The 21,319-nt window shown below is 42.2% G+C and overlaps 1 protein-coding gene across 2 annotated transcripts in view; it reads left to right on the top strand.

The window, feature by feature from the left end:
* The window catches only part of gpr158a (G protein-coupled receptor 158a), a 61,089-nt gene extending 40,687 nt beyond the window's left edge, over window positions 1-20,402 (top strand). Inside the window, exons 6-12 of one of the 2 annotated variants that reach the window (XM_031849854.1) lie at window positions 6,612-6,721; window positions 8,713-8,951; window positions 10,356-10,494; window positions 13,282-13,387; window positions 13,764-13,910; window positions 14,013-14,096; window positions 14,531-20,402. In XM_031849854.1, the coding sequence (XP_031705714.1) occupies window positions 6,612-6,721; window positions 8,713-8,951; window positions 10,356-10,494; window positions 13,282-13,387; window positions 13,764-13,910; window positions 14,013-14,096; window positions 14,531-16,408 (2,703 nt within the window). In that variant the 3' untranslated portion in view covers window positions 16,409-20,402. The remainder of the gene's footprint in view (window positions 1-6,611; window positions 6,722-8,712; window positions 8,952-10,355; window positions 10,495-13,281; window positions 13,388-13,763; window positions 13,911-14,012; window positions 14,097-14,530) is intronic. The other variant, XM_031849855.1, reaches the window with a different exon arrangement.
* Window positions 20,403-21,319: the final 917 nt, after the last annotated feature.

Below are 21,319 nucleotides of genomic sequence, written 5' to 3'. Positions count from 1 at the left end.
GCCCTAAGAGTCATTGTTGATAAGAGCATAAGCAACATCTGCTGTCATGTTAATGTCTCTTTCACAGGAGGCCATGTGCGTACCAATAAATGACGTCAACTAATGCATTGTGTAATGCTGGTTCATAGAACTTCCAATAGGATGGAGAGAACTTTCGTTGCCGTTTATTCAACTGTATGGCTTTTTTTTTGAAGATGTAGTTTGTGCTGCTGTGAATTGGATTGCATTATACTGACAGGTGTTTCTATTATTTTGTCAACCCCATTTACATCAATGAGAGTAGGCAAAATAACAGAAACACCTCTCTGTGTAATGTAATACAGCTATTGGTGTTAGCGTCGTAACATCCAATAGTGGACTTACAATGATTTGCACTTGCTCCAAATCAAAGCAAATTAAACGTTTGAAGGAACAGTTTGACACCCACAAAGCATGGTGAACGAGACAAGTCCATGTTTTAAGACAAGCTGGGTGGGACGCCCACATCTTTGCCTACCCCTGATGTACTTAGGACAGAGTTCCCCTATTGAAAGTCGCGTCCTTAGTACGGGGCTCATTATAAAACTGTGGCGGGACAATTACCTGGTTTCCTTGTTTATTTGGTCATAAAATGTTATCCGATCAACACAAAAGGCTGATTGATTGAACACATCCAATACATATTCATATTGCTGTTGGAAAAGGTGTGTGAATTGTTGAATTCAATATCTGGTTGAACCTCTTTTGCAGCCAAGACCTTAATGAAACGCTTGGAGAAGCCGCAGATCAAACCTGCTCACACCTCAAATGGAATTTGGCCAATTCCTTCTTACGAAACAGTTTCAGTTCCACCGGGTTCTTTGTGTGTCGACTGCGAACGGGGCTGATATCACTTTGACATACAATTCTGCTATAAGCTTCTCATAAATGGAATATTATATAGAAGAGGTGTACATGAAAACAGGATTTTAACAGTGGTTGGAATGTAACCAAGTAGCCTACATTTACACAAGTACTGTACATAAATGCAATATCGAGGTACTTGTACTTTACTGGAGTATTTCAATTTCATCTCAGAGGGAAATATTGTATACGTGTTTCTATAACCATGGAGGTATTAAGGATAAAATAAACCAGATAGTTTAGTGTCAATAGTATTAATAAATAATGTATAAGACAAAGATGGTACAACATCGTTTCAGAAGGTTTATTTATTAGAAATGGCAAAAAAAAGTGAATAGAAAAACAAATTAGAATGAAAGTAAGAATCATCCACATTTATTACGTGTTCAGATGTCCTGTGTGGACAAAGTCATAGAACTGTATAACAATCAGATGAAATGCTATACTCCACTTCAGTCTCAACACAACAAGAGGGTTAAAACAAATAGAGCAGAACAGCTTCAAATATAACATGAAAAGTAATGTAAAAGATTAAGACAGAAGCAAAGAAGACAGTGGAAAATACAGTAATATATGATCATACATGAGCATAAATACAGAGAGAGAATATGTGTCTCCAAAGTGTATGAACTCAGACTATAAAAACATCAAACCTAAAATCTATCAACAGAAGTCAGAATTATTGGTGGAAACAATTTCACAAGTTTTACACTGTGCAACCATTGATATATGTACATGATATATGTAATTTCATATCTTGATAACAATATATAACACGATATACCATGTTCCACCACCTGAGTGTAACCATGAGTAGAATACTCGTCATCATCAATTTAGACAAAGTAATTGTGTAAAATGATATCCCGATACATGATTTCGTCACACCTATTCGTCTATCATATGCACCTTCATGACAGGTGTGTAGCAGTCAGACATTGTCGCCATGATGGTAACATTTTCACTTCCATAGGACAGAGCGGGGCCTTTTGCTTTGCCACTGACAAATGTCGTGTTTGTATTTTTGGACATCTCGTTGTAAAGATCTATATTACACTCTTTGCTGATGTCAAAGATTCCCACTGCGTACTTGTTTGACTTCACGTTTTGGTTAAATGGAACCCGGAACAGCACAGCTATTTTCTTAGAGGGGTCTTTTGTAGAAATATTGAGGAGATCGTAGGTGAAGACCCCGACACAACCTCTTGCTGCGATTTGAGGCTTGCCAAACAACGCCTCTCCAGATGAGGACGGTTGAACGCTATCGGGCAGATCTTTGATGCAGCGTCCAATATGGAGGTACTTTCTAGAAATAACAGAAACATGTATGGGAACTGATTTTAAAATAAGAAAGAATATAACGAGAAAAAAAGTTGCTTTTACCTGGGGTTACAAAGACTGTAGTTCGAACAATCATTTGTAAGCATGACTCTGCACTGGCGTTGTGTTGGTATCTGTTTAGCAAATTGTGATACAACTTCAACTCCGTCAGATGCCATCGATGCTATACTGTCAGCATTTTGAAGGGTGTCAACTATCTCCATTTCTGCAGTGTGATCACCTGCTCAGACAGGTATTAATAAAATAAGATGTCGCTTTAAAATCACTTCCACAAATGTGAACGGAATAACATTCCTGCCATGAACGCGTCCATTGTGATAAGAAGCTGATAGTACAGAGTTATTTAATTAGACCTACCTGGTTATTCTTAACTGGGATGAAGTCCTCTGAAGAACAGCTGAAAGCTCTGGCTGTCACTTGCCTTGTTATACAGGTGATGGAGGTTAAGCCCTGGTTCTCCAGGAAGTTGGATAGAGATGTACGGTAACTGTAAACACCCACACATACCTTATGGTACAATGTTGGCAGAGGAATGTGACTCCACCTCTCCAGAAGACATAAGAGATAGCAGAGGCCTGGAAGGTATTACTTTATTAAAAGCTGTATATGAATGTCTGTTACAAATTTCTTGGGAAACTTATCCAATAGTAGTTGAGACATTCCAATGAAACCCAACAAATAGAGTAGATGCTGAGATTCTCCACAAGGTGTGTGAAAACTGTGAACCTGATCACCAAACTCCAAAGACCCAGCACGGCTACAAGTCTACGGCTTAATCTACTGAACATTTCACTTTGTGTTGTTTGCATCAAGCAGAATGCAGCGGCTCAGGTTTGTTTTTGCAGGTTTTAATAAGAGAGACAAGAAAACCAGGTGATGCTCATCGTTCAACATGCCAGTCCAATCGAAAGTATTTAGCTCTCATGTTGCCAAGTAAGTTATGAAACAAAGGTTGTGTAACTTGGTATAGTGACAGAAACCTCTGTGGGAGACGGTTTATTTTATCCATGAGCCTAACTGAGGTTTAACTTTAATCAAGTAAACTTAACACAAACAAACCCTCCGTGGTAAAGAGAAGATACAGTGAGTCATATTGGTCCTTTTTTTGTTTACCACATGGTAAAGCCTGGTTTTGTATAATTCTGTGTGAAATTTCAAGTGAAATTTCCCCAAAAATAAATACATTTACTGACTTCGTTGACATGCATGAACACAAATACAGACCTGAGTGTATCCATGAGTAGAATTCTTAACAATTAAGATTTTCTGAGAACGCTGCATTAGTATGTGCTCGTTATTATCAATTTAAGCAAAGTAATTGTGTATCACGATATCTTGATAAATCCTCAAATTGAATATCGGCTCTCCGTCTGTCACACGCACCTTCGTGGTTGGTTTGTAGCCGTCAGACATTGTGGCCATGATGGTAACACTTTCATGGGACAGACTGGGGCCTTCTGCTCTGCCTCTAACAAATGTCAGGTCTGTATTTTTGAAGTGTGCAGACAACAAGAGGAAAAAAAAAGACAGGACAGTTAACACAAGTTTCGCCAAGAGAATAAGGTGTTGTTAGTTATCGTGTTTTTCTGTGTGTGTGTGTGTGTTCCACACTGTCGGCCCTTGAAAGACGAAGTAGCCTCTTCCAAATGTGCCATTGTGCACTTCCACAACTTAAAATACTTTTCATCTGCCCGTGGAAGCTAAATGTTTCTCTTCTCAGGTGTGCGTCTGTAGAACACACTGTTCTGTTTGCTAGTTTCCACCTGACAAAGCTTTGTTTTGGAGGGCAGATGCAGAACCGGGTTGTATTGAGTCGGGTGTCTGGGGAGCCTGGAGTCCAGACCGGCGGGTGAACGTGATGGTTGGGGCCGACATCCAGCTGGGACGTGTTCACCTGCCTAGAAAACCCGAGATATTCTATTGAAATATGGCCTCAGTACCAGTTATGAAACCGGTGCCATTGGAGCCGAGAGAAAATGAACCATACTTTGGTGTTGAGGGAGATCTTGAGTAGATAATAAGGAGAATATAGTATATGAAACAAAACTCAAACCCTCTATACTAAAGAGAAATCTGAAATCAAACACCATTACTCAGCTTGTTTCCAAGATATTTAGTCAACTGATCTATAGAGGGAACCATAAGTGCATCTTTGGAGGGAAGGGGAAACAACACTGCATGGAAATGCTATTGACTCAGAATTCCCCCCCAAAAAATAAGAAACAGTTGCTGTTACACTGATCTGATATTGTTGAAATGTAGAATAATAAACCGATTTTAAATGTTGGGTGCTGAGAGGGCTGCTAGATGTTGGCAACGACGCTCACTCAGCATTTCCAGGAGCCTTTACTCACGCTGTAACTGAGACGAGACAAAGAGGCGGGAGGCAGGCAGAAGAGTCGTAAGTGTGTTGATAATTGTCTCCTCGATATTGATGTCCATTAGATAGGTATAAAGCACCCTGCTCCTCTCAATCCCCCCACATACACACAGCACCAGATCCTCTTCCCTTCCCACAGCGCTGAATCTAAGATTCCCAGCACTTAGCATTGATTATTAATGGAAGGTTTGAAAAGAAAAGGGGGGGCAGAAACTGATCTCTTTATGCACACTGGCGTTAAGAGAAACACGTCGGGGGGGTTCCCAGCCGATCTCTTCCCAGAAACCCGACTGATGGAAAGTGCATGTCGTGTGTAAAGAATTTCTGCTGAGAATGGTTTGGTCTGAGGGGTCATGGCGATGTTTGAGGACAATGATCACGCTTAATTTTGCCCTAGAATATGTGTGTTGACATTAGTCTGAGCAGCACTGGGGGGGGGGACAAGACACAACTTGGGACTGCAATCTGCATCCCGTTGTGCAACCCTGTTGTACGATGACATTAAAATAACCTTGTAACCCTCATGGACAAAAAATTAGAAGAAAACTAAATCTCCAACGAAGAAGGACAGCAGGTGAGATCTCACCATTAGCCAAATGTGTGAACAACTCTTTATGACGGCTTGGAGTCAAGAGGAGGGAGCAGATAACACCTCCCCCTCTCCGTCTCATCACAGATGACATCAGTCTTTAACTGGCACGTGAAAGAGATCCAGATGTTGTTTTCTAGTTTATCTAAAAAGTGTGTTCCCTCGGTGCGGTTTTACTCATCTTCCGTCCCTGCGGAGTTAAATGTGCGTCAGCAAGTTGCTCAGCGCCGGCTGGGCCCGGCTATCTCTTCATCGGCTCCTGGTCCTCTTCCTCCATTAAATAAATAAATAAATAAAAGAATGCACTGAGGCGCAGTTACGCATTGTTATTTAGATATTTTCTTTGAGCTCACGAGTTTCGGTGTCCATGGAAATTCTAAAATGTAGTTTTAGAAGCTTCTCCATCAGCATGAAACACCCTGTATGCATTTAAGATGAACAACGGAGCACTCATCTATTCATTATTTGCTCTGTGCCACATTCCCTTTGCAAAGCTGAGTCAGCTGGAGCGAGCTTTCTTTTGACTCGGAGGTTTCTGCGTCTGGTTCGGCCAGCCTGAGTGAGCGGACGAGGATGTGGGCCACCCTTCCTCCCGTGGGGGTCCTCCGCGTCCCTCGACTGAACTCGAACCTATAGTGTGCATAAAATATCCACATGCCTGCGTCTTCTCCGCAGCCTGGGGGGAACGCAATAATGCCTCGGCTAATCCGATTACATTAACAATCCCAAAGGGGAAATCGCTGCACATCTGCAACGGACCGATAATTATGTTGCCTCAGATGTTTGTTTCTTTATGTCTTTGGAAGGCCATCAGTGTTTCGTTTTTTTTTTTTATTGCTAATGTTGAAATCGCTTCATTTTCAGTCTCTCTTATCCATTAAATCTTATATCTGAGGCGATCTACTGAACACAGAATGGCAAAATGCTTAATTGCTGTATTATGCAACGATTGCACTTGTTTACTCGGGCGACGTGAAAGGATATGGCAGCACTGGCTGCACCATTGCAACGTATTTGGGGCAGTTTAGCAGACGAACAGCGGTGCGCAGTAAGTTATCGCGAGGGTGGAGCTCACACTGTCCTGGGAAGGCCTGGAAAAAAAAAAAGCCAATAAGACGACCACATATTGTCAAAAATACCGTTTCAAGTTTAAGAAGAAACGTGTTTGCTTGATTGCATAACATTTCAAATTCCTTTTGATAGTTTGATGGTGGCACAGGAAGTGGAAGAAGTTGATCTTGTCAGTATAAAACAACTTTTGAGGAGGGGAGATGAAATATGAGCAAAGGAGCATGTGACTGAGTTAATGAGTGATACAGAAACTAAACTATATGAGATCACTTACGCACTTGCTACTGTATGTTACAAACCACCATTTAAATAAGACTTAATACTTAAGCTTCTTCTGTCCTCTTGCAGGTTGGGATTCTCTATTTCCAGCCCAGTGTTTTCCGCTGCATCCTGCTGCGATGGGTTCGACTGCTGGGCTTCGCTACCGTCTACGGGACACTGACTCTTAAGTTGTACAGGTAACACACACATCTACACAAAACCATTTGTCCAACGTCATTATCCATCCGAGGAAATCGGATTACATTGACCTCTTTAAGTGCAATTACGCTGTGTCTTACGCGTTAGCTCCTTGTAAAAGTAGGAGCCTCGTGAAGTGTGGAGGGCAGCATGTTCCTCTGCTAATTCATCACCAGACTACACCGCTGCACATGTTTAGGGGCGAATTCACTGCCTCATTATGTGGAAGAGGGAAATGCCAAGTAAAAGTAATTAAGACAACGCGGGGTGCTTTGGCCCCAAATGATCCCCCATACATAACGTAGTATTGAATGATGGCTGGCAAGAAACAAACTGGGAGACAAATGTGTGAGGTCAAGGAAGCGAAAGGACAGCTGGAGGGATACAGTGAGGGAGGGGCTTTATCCAGCATTGAATAATCTATAATGAGACGGGGGGGGGGGGGGTCTGCTGCATTTAAAGTAATGCACTTAAAATAGTTCATCTGAGGGTTTTTCTGTCAGGTGAACCTGTCGAAAAGGCCCAATGAAGATCCTGATGAAGGGGATGTGGCTAATGCGAGCGGGAGTCGAGTAAACCCTCAGAGATGCAATTTAACATATTGCACAGATCAATTTTTGATGGGGGGCTCATTAGCAGTGGACACTTCATCAATGTGCGTGAAGGGCACAGCCTAAGAATAGCGATGGCTGTTTGAGTTTAATTCCTGTTACACGGCCTTTGTGTTTGTGTCTGTGGAGTTAAAGCTGCATACTGTCGTGTAGAAACGCTCAGAATAACTGCGGTGAATGATGATGCATTTCAGAGCTGGACAAACATCAAACCTGAAGGAGAAATAATACATCCTTAAGTACTTCAGCTCATTGCTATATGACATTAATCGAGTATTTCTGAGTTTACTCCTCCGTTGTAAATCACTGGTTAAAATCTGTTAAGATATTTGCATTTTTAACATTTTAAAATGTGACATTTTCTTCCAAACTAAACCACAGTTTGGGTAATTTGTCTGACAAAATCAATCATAAGAACTTGTCTGATCTGGTCGCCCTATTGGCCGAACATCATTCAAGGTGACAATTTTCTGATGTGCCTCACTCATATTAAGCTTTTTTAGGGCAAAGAAAAACGACTTGTTTATGTTGGAGCTTCATTTGTCTTGGCTCGGAGGAATGGCTTGTCACCAAAATACATCACATCAATCATCAAAGCAGAGCGTCGGTATTTATGACGGTAATTAAAATCATACCGTCTGGATTTCAAAGAAACCAGCGTAGACTGTTGCGAGGAAACCGGATGCAAACAAAGTGGCAGTACCTGCTCCTTTACTTCTGAGACACAAATCACAAGAGGTCCATGTCATATTTATGGGTTTGGACAAATAAAAAAAAGGAATAGTCCCAAAGTTTTTGAGAGTCAAGGGTAACAACCTGCTGTAGAGAGAGCATTTTAGATTATAGGCAAGGCAAGTTTATTTACATTGCACATTTCAGCAAAAAGGCAATTCAAAGAGCTTTAAATAAAACATCAAAAGACAAAAAAGAGGACTGCAAAAGAAACACATTCATGTAAATACAATTTAAAAGCTGCCATTTAAGAGCCAAGAAAATAAAAACAAGCTAAAATAGATTAAGACAGTTATGTAAAAGAGTGCATTATATAATAAAATGCAGCAGCAAACATTAGGATAATAGATAGTTTGGTAAAGTAACATCAGTAGGTCATAATGCATCTAGCTCTTGTCTTTTGCTGTCATCTGTTATATCTGCACATATAAGGGTTGCTAAAGGGCATTCTGGGAAATGTAGGAACTCGATTAGAGACGTAGGCCCCAGGAGAGTTCAGGTGAGGGGGATGAAAGGTGAACGTTGTCCCTTCTTTGTGTGGTCTTTACAGTTGGAATTATTCCTGCCATAATCTACAATGATGATTTTTTTTTTGTGATGGTCTCAAAGTGAACTTCTCGTCTCCGCCCCCCCCCCGCCCCCCGCAGGGTGCTGAAGGTGTTCCTGTCCCGTACCGCCCAGAGGATCCCCTACATGACCAGCTGGCGAGTGCTGCGTCTGCTGGGCATCATCCTGCTCATCGTCTGCTGGTTCCTGGTGGCCTGGACATCTGCCGTCTGTCAGAACCCGGACAGGAAGTTGGCGCTCATCGACGTGGGCTACACGCCCGACGGGCTGCAGTTCAGCATGTGCCTGCTGGATCGCTGGGACTACATGATGGCTGTCGGTAAGCCCTCTGCCTTGACTTACACACACTGAACTCTGCGTGCGAGTGGGTTATCTGAGGTTACTCGTGGCATTAAATCAAGAAGTAATTAGTTTGACATGAAAAGCATTTTGAGAGAGACAAGAAAAGAGAAGATGGATGAGTGAAACAGTTTGCCCCCATCTACATTTGGCGATGATCTCGCACTTCCCAAAAGTAGACGTTAATCCCCTCCACCGGGTGCTACACTTTTTTGGATATTTTCCTGTGCTGTGTGAGGAGAGGGCAGATGAGAAATCAAAGATGCTCGGAGGAAAGCAGCAACTCGCAGTGAGGAAATCCGCATGCTGTTTTTACGTCTGCTGACTCGGGCTTAAACGAGAGAACCGAGGTCCTTTTGTACTTCTGGGAAAACAGATGGACCCCCAGCAGAGCCGTCCTGCTGCGATACTGTATACCGAAGGCACATTTTCATTCTGTTCATTAGGAGGTAGAAATCGGTCGGTAATTGGGTAGTGCAAGTCAGCGCTGACGTCACTTCATGCAGCTCATAAATTACAAAAAAACACCAAGACGCAATAAATCTTTCTGATTTAGAAATCCGCACCTGCAAACACTCGCAGTGAGAGGTGTAATTGTAATACATTTGACATTTTTTTGCTTCACATGACATTAAAATAAGCTAGTTTCAAACCAGTATTGATCTATTATTTAGCACACTTTATTAAGTATGCACAAGAAAACCGCAGCTTCAGTGTTGCAATGATGTGTTGATTTAATCTAAAATATTATTTTCCATTTAATTACATTTGTCTCATGTTCTTGTAGACCCTCCAGCATTTCTATGGTTACTGTGTAAAAAAACGTCCTTTTAAAGTCATTATGTCGGATTTTTCCCTAATATTTAAGGCACCTTTTAAAAAGGGTTTATAAATTGACATTGTTAGTAGTTAAAATGTTGTTTAGAATTTTAATGTTAATGTCATGAATGAAGCTTTGATCTATTCGGTCCAGCCAAACTAAGAAACGGATCTCTATTGGAAATTGAAAGCTGTGGATTTTTTCATTCATTTTAGATATTTTGATCTTCACATGCCCTCACACAACCATGACAAATACCTCTTCTGTGAGTGGCCAATTGCATCAAATGCTCACAGTTGCTCCTGTTGTGAGGAATACATGCGATTCACTCCCTACAGTTAAAGCAAAGGACACAATATATATATGTGAAAATAAGGGCAGCATGTTTATTGCTTGGCTGCCTAGGAGACATTACACGGAGTTGCCATGGAGGTGCACAGGGACTCACTTATTGTCCAGAGAATACAACCACAGCTGTTACAAATGAGGGCATTCTCCCGTGTTGTTGCACTGCGTACAAATGTTCACTGTGTTCACCGCCTCTCTCTCTTTCTCGCGTCGCAGCTGAGTTCCTCTTCCTGCTGTGGGCGGTGTACCTGTGCTACGCGGTGAGGACGGTGCCGTCGGCGTTCCACGAGCCGCGCTACATGGCCATCGCTGTTCACAACGAACTGGTCCTGACGGCGATATTCTACGTCATCAGGTGAGAACTCCTCCTCACACTCATCTGGATGGCTTAGTGGGTGTATGTATGACTTAAAATGACAAAATTGTATGCAGAGGCATGAATATTTGAGATAGATATCAATGGAAACCCTGAGAGGTAGGTGAGAATGTTTTTTTTTTCTAATCTTCTTAAGTTGCTTAAAAAATATTTTTCATCTCTAAAAACAGGTGGGGGAAAAACATTTTGACAGGTCAATTTTATTTTATTTTATTTTAATGTTTGTTGGTGTAATATTAATTTTGACTACAAGAGACTGAAGTTCACCGCTACCCCATGTTCTAAATAGGATTAAAAGCAATCATGTTTTCTTCTAGGTGAGTTTTTAATTCCTTGCACGCTAAACACAAAGTACATATTTTGTGTGTTAGCAAGTTATATTAAATCAAACTGCACCTGTTTCACAGATGAAAAAGAAGTAAGTAACTGAAAAGATTATCCTGTCAAAACATGTTTTTAGCACAGTGGCCTCTCGGGGCTTCCGTAGTATCTGAAAACCTCAGCAAAAAAATATTATGTGAATTGTTCCTTTAAACTTAGACGTCAGGCTCCATTTTAATAGTCCTGCTGCAGTAACCCCCACCCATCTGGAGATCCACGGAAGATAAAACAAACATAATTACCACCAAAAGCATCTTCTTTATCATCCAGATGCTGTCACGTTCCCAATGCACTCCATATTTAATATCTTAGACTTTGATTGCCCTCCGCTGTTGTCATGTTGACGTTTCCGTCCTCCAGTAGCGTGTCTCATTTCCATCACATACAGGCTCAACCCTTCTGTTCATCTGTGTCTTTTTATTGTAGTCAAATCGTCCTTCTCCCTCAAGTGTACGTGTCAAATAGCTGCAGCGTGCACTTTATAAATGAGGCGATTTCAGCTGACACCGCCGCAGCCAGTCCTAGCTGGAGTCCCCCTAATTGAGAGCTCAGCTCCATCACATTATTTACTAATGAACCGTGTCAGAATGATTTATGTTGGGTTTTTTCAAGATGGAAAATAATAGCGTGAATTATTGGCAGCCATATTTCAGTTATAAATTAACATCCATTATACCAGAAAAAAAAGAGTTTTTCCCCTTTTTGATGGTATTTGAACATCTGGCTCTTTGTGATTACCGTGCCGACCCTTTAAATCTGCCTCGTCAGCCTTGTTGTGAGGCTTTTCTCTCTGCAGAAAACGGCCAAACGAGACGCTTAATAAATTGGAAAGTAGCCTGGTGTGGCTATTTATTTCTGCTGGCTGCCTCCAGATACCACAGCGCACACCGGCGCTTGTTAGAGGCATCTGGCGTCCATTTGTGTTCACTTACAGAACCCGCTGTTTGATCCCACAGTGACCAGTTAAGACTTCCCCCGTCTGCCGTGATGGTCATCGGGGTTTTTAGCTGGGTCCAGGTGTGAGTGTGACGCTAAGAGAAAGTGAAGGGGAGCGTCACATCTGGAGCTGGAGGCGTGAGTGATGGGGAAGTGTTTCAGTGAGACGCTGCAGGCTGAGAGGAGACAGCATGCCAGCGTTATTAAATCCTCATCTGCACTGAAACCCCTCGCAGAACATGAATGACGGAAGACTTCAAAGCTTTGGGACATTTCATGCGATGGACCTTTGCCTTCGTTCACATCTCCAAAGCTATTACCGCATAACCGTTCCTTAATTAGCCATTTGCCAACTTCAACAACGTAATGAGCCTGCGAGATGACATTTGCTTCGATAGAGGCTCTCTGGTGGTTGAATTAGCATCTGACGGGTCATACCTTCACATCTGTAGTGCGCACGAGGCCTCGCTGTGCTGGAAGCCTGTTAGTGCATTTCAAATAAAAAAGGCTGCAGCACTGCTATTGTTTCCGCCAGTGATTTTCTCATTTTCCAACACTGCTGTATTATTGTGTGATGTATAAATAGGCAGAATCTTGTGACCAGATCAAGGTCGCTCTTTGTGAATCCAATTGAAAGAATGAGGGAAAATATTGTGTCCTTGCCGGTCGAAAAGGATCATCCAAGAATTGACGCCTCGACAGACAGTGTATAAATCTACTTTGGCTGAAAACCCATTAAGTGTGCTGGTCGCTGTCTCTCCCGGCTCCATCTGGATCTAAGAGGTTTACTGCAGACGGAGCAACGTCTATGAATATCACAGCATAATTTAGTCATACTTCACTGCATTTACTGTACGTACATTTGGAGTTTGACAATCCGCTATCATAAAGATGTTTACGATGTGTTTATTAACAAAACTGTTGAACCGGGGGGGAAAAAAGATGTGAGCACATACTGAACTGTAGATGAACACGGTGAGGTTGATAAATGACTGCATTATTATTATTATTATTATTATACCAACTGTAGTATAACCAATAGGAAAGCTATCTGAAGCATCAATCTTTAACATTTCAGTCATGGTTGATTTAGAATTTGTATTTGATTTAAAACAAAGGAATTGTGCTTAAAACCTAAATGCACTGCAGGCCTCAGATTTGAAGTGCCAACACCCCAGAACCAGAAGTACAGACATCCAGGTGTTAATCCTGAAAATATATAAATATTGCAATACTTTCATCGGTAGGCCATAGGCTCAATCACCATTGTGTTACCTCCTTCGACGATAGACAGAGACACTTACTTAAAATCTTTGCTGTCATTACTTCAACATGAGGTAAACATCTGGGTATCCCTGCTCTTGTATTCCTACAATATATTTCTCTCTCTTTCCTGTTTCTCAAGTCCTGCATATCTTTCCTCTTTGTTTCCTCTGTACGTCCTGACAGGTTCACTCTCGCTCCAGAGCTCCATCCAGACTGGATGCTGCTGCTGTTCTTCACCCACACCCACTTAACTGTCACAGTAACACTGGGTCTACTACTCATCCCGAAGGTAAACACCCACAACAAACAGCAACAAAAGTCTGGCTTTTCTTTGTTAACAAAGCCCTACAAATTTAACAAATGCTAAATTAAATAAATATTGTATATATTGCTTATTCTCAACAAATCCCATGAAAAGACCAAATCACACAATGTAAGTAATGTCTATGTTTAATTTCTCTGTGCCGGAGAACTCCATTGCTGTCCAGAAACTATTAAAAACACATTAATGAGTTACATCTTTTCTTTGGGTGACACATGTATTCATGTGCAGCTGAAAATAGTCCCTAACAAATACACTATTTACTCCTGTTTGAGTGGCGTTCGTTAAAAGCTTCAGCGCACAGCTGCTGTAGGAAATAACTTTTTGTATGCCTCCTCACCAGTTCCTGTTTGCTGGCGCCCACATGAGAGACGACATAGTCTCCGAGGCCTACGAGGACGAGCTGGACATGGGTCGCTCCGGGTCGTATCTCAACAGCAGCATCACGTCGGCGTGGAGCGAACACAGTCTGGATCCCGAGGACATTCGGGTGAGCGGCGTTTCCTTTTGACCTTTCACTCTCCATTGCATAACCTGGTGACATCTTTTGAATCCTCTAAAAATACTGAGCCATGGCAGTTTTTTATTGCAGACACCAGAGGAAACGGGCCATCTCAGTTCTATTAATGGCTGTGGCGTAAGGTCTTGCAACAGTCTTTGGGAAAAACGTACCAACGTGAGCAGAGATTTCCGTTTGTCTGTTAGAGCTGAAGAAGTCTCTCAACCAAAGGATTTACCAGAAGTTATTCGCTGTACCAGATGTGCAGAGAGACAGAAATACGAGAAATTTAAAGACCTGAGCTTCGAGGCTGTTTCAGACCTAACATTAAAATGCTCTCCGTTTCCTTATTTGATGCTGTCCAAGACTGTCCTGTCTTTTTGTTTTTCAGCACGCATGTGATATTCCGTCGTACATCATTTAACAACCGTTTGTAGTCACGTGTCATGGATTTGTACTGCATGTTCTCTGTGCAGTAGAATGTCTGCTTTTTTCTGTGTTTTGATTAGAAAAGCCCTTTTTTAAGGTGCATAAATGTTATTATTTCCTCTGAACAGACCACTGATCACTTTGCTTCTTTCTTCCATCTTGCTTCTCTCATGAATACGTAGGAGGAGCTGAAGAAACTCTACTCCCAGCTGGAGATTTACAAGAGGAAGAAAATGCTGGCAAACAACCCTCACCTCCAGAAGAAGCGGAGCTCCAAGAAAGGGTTGGGTCGCTCTCTGATGAGGCGCATAACTGAGATTCCCGAGTCGGTGCACCGGCAGTGCAGCCGCGAAGACAAGGAGGCCGGCGAACACGGGAGCAACCGCAACAGCATCTGCATGTTGAAGAAGAACCCCTTCGATCCGACTCACCAGTCAAAGCCGGCGAAGGAGGAGACGCTCAAGAACAAGGTCTTCTCCCTCAAGAAGTCCCACAGCAGCTATGACCATGTCCGGGACCAGAGTGAAGACTCCAACAGCTCAGCAACGGACAAGATGGAGGTGACCCCAGCTGAGGGCTCCCTCCTCGATACGCTTATGGCCAAGCAGCTGGTCAAGAAGCAGTCCAGTGAGATTATGAGTGTCCCCAGTGAGTCCACGGAATCAGTTCCTTTGGTCTGCAAGTCAGCCAGCGCCCATAACCTCAGCGCAGACAAGAAAGCAGTTCACCCTCGAGCCTCCATGCTGCAGAAGTCCCTTAGTGTCATTGCCAGTGCCAAAGAGAAGACTTTGGGCTTGACAGGAAAGACCCAGAGCACGGAGGACAGCAATAAGAAGAGTCAGCCAAAGAGCAAAGACACGAGGGTCAACGCGGAGCCGGAAAACGAGTGCCAGCCCAAGATGATTATCAGCCAGTCGGTTGAGTACAAACAGACCACGGCAATGGGCCGTCTCATGAAACAGCCGGTGAGCAGCAGCCAGCCTTCAATCTGCTCCGATCCCGTTAAGGGAAAAGACCTCTACGATCTCTCTGAGGTGTGTCCCTGGGAAGTGGAGGATCTCCCGACTCCGTCCGAAAACAAGGTCCAAAAGCATGTTTCCATCGCGCCGAAGGAAAGCACGACGGTTCACGGTGGTAGCAGCGCCAAGGGAGGCAAATCTCAGAAGCAGAAAGCTTCCGATCAATCTCCGTCGAGTGGCAGGCTTTCAAAGGAAAGTCAGAGGACGACCGCCGTCCGGGTGGATGTATGTCCGTGGGAAGATGGAGGGGAAAGTCAGGGCAGCCAGGAGGAAGGCTCCAAGCAAAACACATACAGTCAGGCTAGCAAACCCGCTAAGACCCAGCAACCTCATTCTACAACAGAAAGCTCCAAAACACATCGAGTAGAGGTCTGTCCGTGGGACTTAGAAGAGCCCCAAAAGACAACAGAGTTGGCCCGTTCACCGGATGTGACGACACAAAGAAAAGGCCCCTCTCCTGTGGATGGGAAAGGGAGAAGTATCCTTTCAGATCCGTCCAAAACAGGAGGCTCACTCCAGCCGCCGTCTTCAAAAGCTGACGTGTGCCCCTGGGACCACGACAGCGCCGCCCTATCTCCGAGTTCAGAGAGGACACCGAGTCCCTCTCGGACGTCCCAAACCAAGGAATCCCCGTCAAAAAAGAAGGATACCTCTTCCCCGAGAACAGTTGAGAAAGAGAAATCAAAAGATGCTGATGATGAGAAAAGTAGAACAAAAGCTAAAGACAAGAGTAAATCTTCAGAGAAACACGCGAGCCAACAGAAAATGGCTGAGGTGTGCCCGTGGGATGTGGAGAGTCAATCGGAAGTGCCGGTGGTGGAAAAAAGGAAAAGCGCAATCGTCGGAGCAGCCAAAGCAAAGCCGGTTGACGTCTGTCCGTGGGATTTTGAGGATACGTCAGATAAAAAAGGTACAGACAAAAGTGGTTCTGTGGTGGAACAGAGCAATCTGAATCCTAAAGGCGGAGCTGCAAGCGCCGTAAAAAAGGCCGACGTTTGTCCCTGGGACTTTGAGGATAGCGCATCGAGCAAGAAGGCATGACACTCGAACCTTAATGAACCACTGAAGTTATAGTTATTGATGTATACTTTTTTTTCCACTTTGAAATCGTTAAATATTACCTTTTACTAATAGTGCGGTGACTTGGAAGAAAAGTTGATCAAGTTCCACAAGTTGCCTTCCTTTCCGAGGTTTTGTTCCTGTTTTACCTATTTTGAAAATAAGTAAAATGTACACAAAAAAAAAAAAGTCATGACGAGCATTCCAGATTATTACAGGAAAATCCTGAAGATAAATCTTTAGACTAATTATGCAACTTTTGATTCAGCCTTTTCACTTCATGAGCAATGTCAAAAATCTGCATTTGTCATGTTCTGTATTCAGTCAACAATTCATACGCGTTTCTTGTTTTTGTGCATTAACCATCACTTATTGGACTTAAGATATGACACCACGATTGGATTCAGAGGGAAAAAGAAGTAGGAAATTAAAGTTGTACAAAACAGCAAAAGTGAAAGCTAAAGATTAAGGGAACATCTGAAGAAGAGGGATGTTGATCTTAAGGCGGTAACATTAATTTATTAGTTTGTGTCTAACTCTTGGCACGAAGGGAAGGACTCAGTGAGGAAATCAGTCTATAGCACTTTAGCCAACACCATAAATTAAGACCAGGCTCTCTTCTTCTTGAGCATTTCGTCCTCTTATTTCCAACTTCATGGATGACACCACACAGGACATCACACACTGACCAAATGTTCTTTTTGTTTAGACCTATTTAATTGTAGTTCTCTGCAGATTTAAAAATGCTTCCGAGTCTGCAGAGATGTACTGTATGTGCCTAACTAACTAGCATTGTCTTGTATCAGTCTGAAGGGAAGCGCGTGGCTTCTCCTTCGGCCCTTTGTGATGGTGAATTATATAAACAGCATGCACAGCCAGGTGTCGAGAGGAGTTTCACCCTAACGGTTTGTCAACTAAAGCATTTAATGTCTTGATGAATATATAACTCTTTTTTTTAATACCAGAGGCACTCCTTTCTCTTGCTTTCATATTTCCAAAAGCTCATTTAGGGTGGTGACGATTATATGAGAGCAGCATCAACATGAATGTGTGTCAAGATGTCTCATATGTACACTGTAAAAAGTAGGAATAGAAAACAGGAGCAGCTTTGTTCATGAATCCAGCATGGGTCTTTGTGTTGGCTTGCACCAAGTGTGTGTGTGGACAACAATATATCAAGAATCTAAAGTGAAAATGTAATTCTGGAGTCTCGTACAGGATCAAGTCCTGGCAGCGCTTTCTGTCCTCTCACTCGCTCCGTCTCAAACACCAAAACTAACCTTTAACTGAAGAAAAGAAAGCAGCTGACAGAAGCTGCTGCTTAAAAGGATAACATTGGTTTATCGTAACTTGTGTTTGATTTGTATAACATTGTACTTGCTGAGACCTGGAACTCCACTAGAACAAAGTCTAATGGCACGAGCCAAAAAAACGGCAAACAGCAGAATAACATTATTATTAAATTTAACTAGAATAAGAATTAGAACTAGTTGAGGATTGTGGATTGGCCTTTTAGATGCACTCATTTTATATTTTAATGTAAAATAAATCAGGCTGTTCTCATTCACTGTTTGTAGTTTTACCCACGAAAAAGTTGCCGTTGCAATCAATTTGTTTGTAACCCACGCAATCGTGAGCCAGGACCGCGATGTGGTTTGAAGAGCGATAGGGAGATGGTCAAAACAAAGGACTTTCACCCAGGAGACCGCTGTTTCTGTCCCGTGTGAGGAACATACGTCCTTAAGTAAGTAGTCTTTTTAACCCACATCACGATCTTTTCATAAACCTAATCAAGTAGTTGTGTTGCCTAAACACTGCCGGGTTTGTCCAGGATGTTGCAGAAAATATGCAGAAAAAACACACGAAAGATAAAAATATTATACGTAAGATATTAGGGTTTAGATAATAACTGTTATCTAGTTATCGACCTGTGTGATCATGTCAGTCGTGTTTCCTGTCAGACTTTGTTGTAGCGATGTCGACTTGTTTCCAGATCTCAGCAAATCACTTTGGTGATTTAAACAAAATTAAAACCCACGTTTTTATATTGCGAAACTATCCTTTAATATTTTTAAATAATAATATTCCTACTAGCACTACACTGCCATCAGTTTTTTCTTCCTGTTTCTGTATTGAAAGTATTCACGAGTAGCGGAACGCATGTTGTTCCCAGTTTAACGCACTAAAGCCCCGTTGATTTATTGAGACGATCATTTTAGAATTAGCCTTAGCAATGTGGTCATCAATTAATAACCCGACCGAACCTTTTAAAGGGTTTTGATTTGTTCAGTGTTTTGTATCAAAATGTCTAAACATTCATCATGAACTATCTAAGTGTGGGAGAAAAGAAAATCTCCCACTTTTATTTAAAACAACTGCAGTCGTGAGGAAAACTGTATCGATTTAGCATCTACGGTACTTTATTGTATTTTGTGAGAATTACTGAATGTTGTCACTGATTGTAATTATCTATGATTGCTGTCAAATTCCTCAATATCCAAGATCGGTAGGAGTCTTTACTAACTGTGGTCAAATTATTTAAAAAAGTCCTATTTAATCACAGTTCTTCAATTTCTAATTTTTATTGGCATAAAACCGAAAACAATCCAGTGACAGATACTTGTAACCTTTTTGTTTAACTCTACAGCTAGCCTCCATAAACGTGATTTAAACCCTGCGTCTTGTATCTCCGACAAATCACACCTCCGCCGCTGACCTGTCGGGATCTCGTCTGAAATATCTCAGACGTTGGAGCGTTTCGCCTCGCGGCGCGTGATTTGTCGTCGCCTCCTGCTTCACGAGCTCCTTTAGGAGGCGGCGTCCGGGAAGAGCCGTCGAACGTGCATGGATTGATTGTAAGGAATTGATGGATCTGTGTGGTCTTTATGAACCACGTGTTAGGCGTCATCCATCATGTGCACCGTGGTAGCGATGCAGGAGCCAACAACAACGACATTTCAAAAGCCCCTTTCCCCCTCTTTCTCTATATAGTCACTGCCGCATTGATTTTTTTTACTGCCCTGGAATATGCTGTCTTATTTTATTTATTTTTGTCCTTGTCTGCAAGCTATTGTAAATGAGGAGATGTGTTTAATTCATGGTGATTATTTTGAAAATCTACACGACCTTAGATCGAGCTCATGCAGGTTTCACTCTGGTGAAATATAAACAAACTTAATTTATTTGTATATTTTTACACACAGGGCCCGGATCACAGTTAGCTGGAGCACAAATAGAACACGATTATATAATAATAATAATAGTAACACTAATGCAATATCTCACCGTCACACTATGGAATACATATTTTCCGACAGTTAGCTCGCCGTAGCGTCCCTCGGTTCAGTCAGTCCACAGCCGTCTGTGTGCTAACTCGTGTGAACATAACCGGTGTCTGTTTTCCTCGGAGATCATCATCGTGCTTTAGTCGTATCATCGATGAATCGGTGACCGTTTGAACCTCAAACAGAGAGCGTTTGTTCCCGAACCGTCCCGACATAGACGACACATAGTGTCCTGTAGCTTCTTCGTCCACCGATCGGATCTTTGCGTTCGCGGTGCGTTCTGTCGGCTAGCCGCCTTTTTTTTTTTCATTTGAAGTTCTCTTCTCTCGTGACCAAACCAAACACAACTATTGCTACTACTATTCAACGCTGTAACGTCGTAAATCTTGCTCTTGTGGCTTCTGCATGAATTCAAGAAAAAAAAATGGTAATAATAATAATAATAGGACCGATGTTTCACTGCCCTTGATAGAACAAAAAAAGAAAAAAATTGATCTTTTATGGACTGTTACAAGTTGTATAGTGAGTGATACTGTCTCTAACCCACTGTATTATGTGCTTGTTATGACTATTGCTCTATGACAAGCTTATAGCATCAATATATGGGAATATTTGGTAGATTTATATTGTGTTATATTGTGATAGCATGTACATAAAAGATACCTCCTCTGCAATAAATATTTATATGAAAATGAAGTGCGAGCTCAGTGTGTTTCTGAACGTTTTGCTGCAGTCCGAGATTATTTTTAACCGCTTCTCTAATCCCACGGGAACTTGACTCAAGACACTCCCATGATGCATTTGTGCTCAGCAATCATCCCTGTCTCAGGTCTGTGTGCTTCTTCCTCATGCGGAGAAACCCCGGCCTTTTAAAAGCCCCGTGCACCATGACCACTCCGGGATGTGCGCGTCTTGGCGACCGCTCTGAAATGCTTTCATGGCTTGATGAGGTCTTTTGGACGGAGATCAATGGAGGCTCTGCAGGAAGCGAGAGATACAAGATGCTATCAAACGCTGACTCCAGACCCCTGCAGAAAAACCCAGCGCTGCTATTTTCAGATCCCAAAATAATTATTGGCCAAATTGAAATAATTTATTCCCTGAGCCAAAAAGGGGGAAATCATTTCTTGCTCTATAAATACTTTTTCCATCCCTATAAATTCTGCATAATGACGCATAATGCATGAAGCTCTTTCACAAGTGCTTATGTCTCTATGAATATATCGGAGGGATGCGACCAAATGGCATTGCAAAAGAGTATTGTGTAAAACATGTTAGCATTGATTCCTGTTTGCAGGAGCACTTTCGGAGCCTTTTCTTATAAATAGAAGATCAATACAGCCTGCTGCAAATAGAGAGACGTCAGAGAAGAAGACGGTTAACTGTGAGAAATAACTTGATGCTGACGTACGGTAACTATTGATGTTCTGTTTGATATTCATAACAGTGAGATGGCAGTCTGTCCATAAAGAAACATTTAAGGCAGCTATAGATATTTATATAATAATAGATCCATGGATCATGAGACAATGAGCCTCTGGGTACAGACACATTTCTCTCTTAGTAGTTGTTTTGGTGATTTTGTACTTAATCTTGTCTGTGGTTGTTT

The sequence above is a fragment of the Anarrhichthys ocellatus genome, unplaced genomic scaffold (genome assembly GCF_004355925.1).
Source record: "Anarrhichthys ocellatus isolate YVR2014 unplaced genomic scaffold, GSC_Weel_1.0 scaffold10, whole genome shotgun sequence".
NCBI classification, from domain to species: Eukaryota; Metazoa; Chordata; class Actinopteri; order Perciformes; family Anarhichadidae; genus Anarrhichthys; species Anarrhichthys ocellatus.
The sequence above is the reverse complement of the archived record's forward strand: the minus strand, read 5'-3'. Positions and strand labels throughout refer to the sequence as shown.